The sequence below is a fragment of the Nicotiana attenuata genome, chromosome 8, assembly GCF_001879085.1.
Source record: "Nicotiana attenuata strain UT chromosome 8, NIATTr2, whole genome shotgun sequence".
Classification (NCBI taxonomy): Eukaryota; Viridiplantae; Streptophyta; class Magnoliopsida; order Solanales; family Solanaceae; genus Nicotiana; species Nicotiana attenuata.
The window spans coordinates 28,644,125-28,649,341 of NC_031996.1; the positions used below are offsets into that span (position 1 = coordinate 28,644,125).

Sequence of the window (5,217 nt, forward strand, 5' to 3'; positions counted from 1 at the left end):
GAGAGGTCAAAGCCACGAGCATACACTTCCTCGAGAGTCTCTCTCCTGGATTTTTGCCTGGTGTGTTCGACAGTGGATGACAATTTGACTTCAGCAGTAATAGAGATCTCCTGTGCCCGAATGTTGGCAGCCTCGACGTCAGCTCGATAAGAGGCCACAAATGCCTCCGCCTCAGATTTAGCCTTTGCAAGTTCGGCGGCTGACTTAGCTTCGAGCTCCTCAATCTTCCGACTCCAGGCCAAGCTTTACACCTTCACATTTTGAAGTTGACATTTGACCGAAACAAAATGGGCCCGAAGCGTGTCCTTCTCCGAAGCAAGATGATCCATATGTTGCGTCCACCCCAGGGTGGCCTCTTTCGCCTTGACCTCCTCTCGAAGCTGCTCCACCAGCTCGCCCTTCAGTTGGGCCTGCTAAGTCGAAGTATTAGTCGCTAAGTCAAATAAATACATAACAAACTCCCAAAAAGTTACATTACCTGCTCAATGAGCTCGGTCTGTTCTCGATGAGCCTTCATTAAGTCAGCTCGAAGGTCCCCGATCTCCTCCTCTTTTTGAGCGTATATGAGTTTGAGGCCGTCCTTCTCTTCCGCGAACATCTTGATTTTGGCCTCGCATCGGGCAAGCTCAACTTGAGACTTGGAGAACGCTTGTCGATGGAGCGTCACAGCCTTCCACAAAGGAAAAAAGTCAGACTCAGAAAAATGAGAATAAAGCACAAACACAATTATGGAGGCAGGAACTTACTTGTTTAAGAAGACGCTAAGCCTCGTCAAAAATAAACGAAGCATCCGGGTCGGGATCATCTTTGACCCTCGTAAAGCATTCCCGGAAAAATATCATTCCCTTCGTGGGTCATCCCCACGTCGGGAGTCTTCATGGCCCGGGCATGTCGAAACTGCCCTTCGGAGAACACAGGGCCAGGCGGCGATTCATCCAGGCTAATTATCCCAAGTGATTCACTTGGGACATTCTCTTCTCTTTGGAGGGCCTCGGAATTAGGCTCTTCAAGTTCACCCGCCAGATGTCTTCCAAGACGAGGTTCGCTTTTACCACCCGATGGCTCAGGGACTCTGCTCGAGCTCCCCGCTGAGATTTCTTCTGTTCGAGATTGAACCGCATCAGCCGCTTCCGGTTCAGTGGCCTTCGAAGCTTCAGTGCTCCCCCTCTTCCGAGCTACCAGCAAGCAGTCAGCATCCTCTCCTTCTTCCTCGTCATCCCGAAGGTGTTGGAACGCTTCTGCAGATAGGGCTGCAGGATCGGCCCTAGGCTTTCGAGCCTTATTTTTCTTGGGCTTCAGGGAAGTTGTTGGCGAAGCCCTTTTCCTTTTCTTCTCTTTGGTTGGCTTCGAGGTTTTCTCCTCACCAGGCGGTGGCGGCCTCATAACAACAGTGTCTCCGAGGCCTACGTAAGGGGAAAGTAAGTATTTTACAGAGAAGCATCAACATATGAACAAGGGAACTCACCATGATTTTTAGCTTCCCACCGACCCTTGGCCAAATCACGCAAACAGCGTTCTGCATGTGAAAAAGTGGAGGCCAGTTGTCGAACCCAACCTGCGAGATCCGGAATCGCACTAGGAAACCAAGGGGAAGCTGCACCATCAAAAAGGAATTAGATCGAAGAAGAATAATGAATGCAGAGTAGTAAGAATCATCGATGGGGTTGTACTAACGTTTCATGTTCCATTCCTCGAGGAATGGCATCCTTTCGGCAGGAATTAAGTCGGAGGCCTTGATTCGGATAAACCGGCCCATCCATCCCCGGTCCTTGTCCTCATCGATGCTAGAGAATAGCATCTTCATGGATCGATGCTGGAGCTTTATCAAACCACCTCGATAGAGGCGAGGGCTGTATAGTCTGATCAGGTGGTCGAGGGTAAAAGACATCCCCTTCACCTTGCCCGAAAATTACCTGAGCAAATTGACGATGCGCCAGAAAGAAGGGTAGATCTGGCCAAGTGTCACCTGATATTGGTGACAGAAATCGAGAATTACTGGATCTACAGGACCCAGTACTGGATCTACAGGATCCAGTGTGAAAGCATAAGTATACACGTTTATGTATCCTTACACATGAGTGGTGATATCCTCTTCGGGGGAAGGAATCACCACCTCCTTATCCTCCCAATTGCAATCCTTTTTTACCTGCTCAAGTTCGTCTTCAGTTATTGAGCAGATGTATCGGGACATGGGCTCGCATCTGCCTGGAAATAATGCAGGCTTATCGATTTTAAATCGGAAGATAGCTCGCACGGCCCAGGAATGCACTCCTCGATACGAGGTGGCACTGTCGTTCTACCACCGGCCGACCGCGATGATGAGGAGGCTTTCTCTTTCAGAGGAACGGTTTTAGATGTTTTAGCCATCGCTGTTGAGAAACTCAAAAGAAGAGAAGAAGTCGATGTTGCAACAAGTGCAAATTGAAGGAAGGATGAACTCAGAGAAGATGAAGAAGCTAGTAAGGATTTGGGAAAGGTTTGAGAAGTAAAGTTTGTAAAGTTTGTGAAATTGACCTATTTATAGTGGCCGCTTCAACGGTTTGAGGAAGCCAATGGCCGACCATTAGCCGCCTTCAATTAATGACCTTGGGAACTATGCAGATGCGACATTTCAATCACTTCTGTCGCTGACGTCACGGGATTGACTTCATGATCGACGAATCAGAGGATCGAGGATCAAATCGTTTCTTATCTTCTTACTCTAAGAAACGCGGGGACTATCTGTATACGATCGAAATCAGGTATGCCCAATTCCGTGGGCTCGAGGGTCACTTCGAGAACAAGTTCGAAATGGACCAGGCGCGAGCGCGATGGCGAAGTACAAAGATTCGAAGATCAGAGTGCTCGATGAACACTGGGGCCACGTGCGACCGATCTCGAGATAATACCGTTATGGTTTCATAATGGAAAGAGCGAGATTCCCGCAGTGTCCCTAAGATCACGGCGTAAATTCCGGAACGGATTTGTACTAGGCAGTTAGACAGCTGTATAATAAGATTCCTTACTACAATTGGAAGTGTACCTTATTTAAGATTCCCCTACTATATAAAGGGGACCCCAATCATTTGTAACGTATCAACCATTGAAAAGAGAATATACATATTTCACTTACTTGCTTACTGTTCATCTGACTTGCCTTATTATTTTATTGCTCCTATCCACCTACCTCGAGGTCACCATTGTTCGAGGTCGAGGTCAGCTTATACGTTGGTTTGACTTACTTTACTCTTTAATTTATACATTAGATTCCTTGTTTATCAATTAGTATTGAATTAAATCACGTATCTTTAAAACCACAATATAATTTTAATTTTTGCTCGGATTTTAGGGTAAACACTTGTGTTAAAATTTTCCTAGGTCCGCCTAATAGTATCCAAGTTAAAAGATAAATTGAACCATGCTTATCTGGACCCAATTTATGCGCCAAAGCAATGAGCAAGTGACATGTGTTTTCATTTAAAATTTCTCATTTAGTTTTGGTTTACTTAAATAGTCGCTTACCCAAGTACTTAAACTTAAAATTTTTATATATATATTTATATATATATATATATATATATATATATAATTGATGCTCTCCTGGTCTAGGGTCTAACTATCAATAAGAGTGTCTTTATCTTCATTCATCCTCGAATCCTTCTTCAACAACTTTCCTCTTTGACAGCGTAGCTTGTGCTCTCTCCAAAGAAAGAGGGGAGTACCAAAAGAAGCTCGAAGGTCCAATAGCTACTTCAGCTGACATTCCTCGAATAGCAAAATCCTGACAAAAAGAAGGATAAAAGTTAAAAGAGGGGAAAGAATTTACATACGGGAAATAATAAGGGACGCATACCGTGACGTTCAACCATGTTTGTTAGAAATAGATTTTCAGGTTGTGCCTCCATAGGCACGGCCTTCAAAATAGATCTACCAAACCACAGGAAATTAGGAACGGGTTTCCACATCTTCCCATGGTTGCTACAAAAAAGCAAAAAGAATGAAATTAGAAAAGGAGTTGAAATAAAACAAATACGGTAAGGAAGAAATACTTACGTGCAAGGTTCCATTTCTCAGGAAAAGGAATATTTTGCATTCAACCCACCAAATCAACCGTGGGTACCGCACATAACGGGTGTTACGTAGCCTCGAATCTTTATCATCTTCAGGGCTTACCAAAGCCCTTTTACTTTTGCAGTTAGGGTAAAAACACCATTGCGGAACAGCTTGGTGGTAAGATGAATAGATGAGAGAAGGTAAATCTACATCAGCCTTTACCGATACATACCTTAAACAAGTACTGCTCTCCATACGAGGAGGGCCAACTTGAGCCAAACAAATTTTGAAAAACGACAAAAATCGAGTATGACTGAGTCGATAGCATAGGAATAAATCCAAAGTAAAGGAATAAGTAGTAAACAGAGGAAAAAACCAATCCTAATAAGAAGATATTCTCTGGTTTGGCGTTAGGAAACTATTATGAAGGTCATCTCTCCAACGGACAATCTTTTATCGAACAGTGACAAATTAAGGGTTCAGTAATTAAAGAAGGATGAGGTGTTCAGCTCTCTCTAACTTATTACTTGGTCACGAAGGGATTCTTTATCATGCTCGAAAGATAAGTCGGTTGGCACTATTTCTTCGACTAAAGGTTCTTGAATACACTCAGAAGATTCTTTGCTTTAGAAGAAGATCTATTAGTGAAGAACCTCTAGAAATAGTGCAGAGCTAGAAGAAGAGTGATTGGAACCAGAGGTACCACCACGAATGGATCCTAGGCCACCGAAGCCTACCTCCTCTACCTCTTCTGTATGTTCACAGGGCATGGGAAACTGTCAAGAATTTGGGACTCTCACTAGGGTTGGGATTTGAAGATTGAACATGGTAGAAAGATGTGAACAGAGAGAAAGATGATAGGAGTAAATAGTGAAATATTAGGTAAAAATTTGTGGAAGAAGGGTTAAGTTTATATATAAAAGCGACCGTCAAACGACTAAGAAGTGAATGATGGAAAGCCTATAATAAAGGCAACTATTCACTTCGTGAATAGTGGAGTTGAAGAAGCCTTGAAAAAAGGCTGCAGAATTGCAGAGCTAATGAGGAAGGTGACACGTATGCAATGCCATTAAATAGAAAAGACAACTGAAGCGTTAGTACTGTTCATAGCATTGATTATCGACAAAAATCCCTTTTAATGAAGATCCACTTCCCAAATTTTAATTGATAATAAATGGAAAGTGG

The 5,217-nt window shown here is 43.6% G+C and overlaps 1 protein-coding gene across 1 annotated transcript in view; it reads right to left on the reverse strand.

Moving 5' to 3' along the window:
• Positions 1-2,367, reverse strand: part of LOC109231605 (DNA-directed RNA polymerase subunit beta-like) — a 6,822-nt gene extending 4,455 nt beyond the window's left edge. Inside the window, exons 1-9 of the mRNA XM_019397256.1 lie at positions 2,206-2,367; positions 2,073-2,146; positions 1,914-2,022; positions 1,675-1,798; positions 1,466-1,594; positions 865-1,403; positions 479-670; positions 279-410; positions 1-224 (exon numbers count right to left, since the gene is read on the reverse strand). The exon at positions 1-224 is cut by the window's left edge and continues 160 nt beyond it. Coding sequence (XP_019252801.1) covers positions 1-224; positions 279-410; positions 479-670; positions 865-1,403; positions 1,466-1,594; positions 1,675-1,798; positions 1,914-2,022; positions 2,073-2,146; positions 2,206-2,367 — 1,685 coding nt within the window. The remainder of the gene's footprint in view (positions 225-278; positions 411-478; positions 671-864; positions 1,404-1,465; positions 1,595-1,674; positions 1,799-1,913; positions 2,023-2,072; positions 2,147-2,205) is intronic.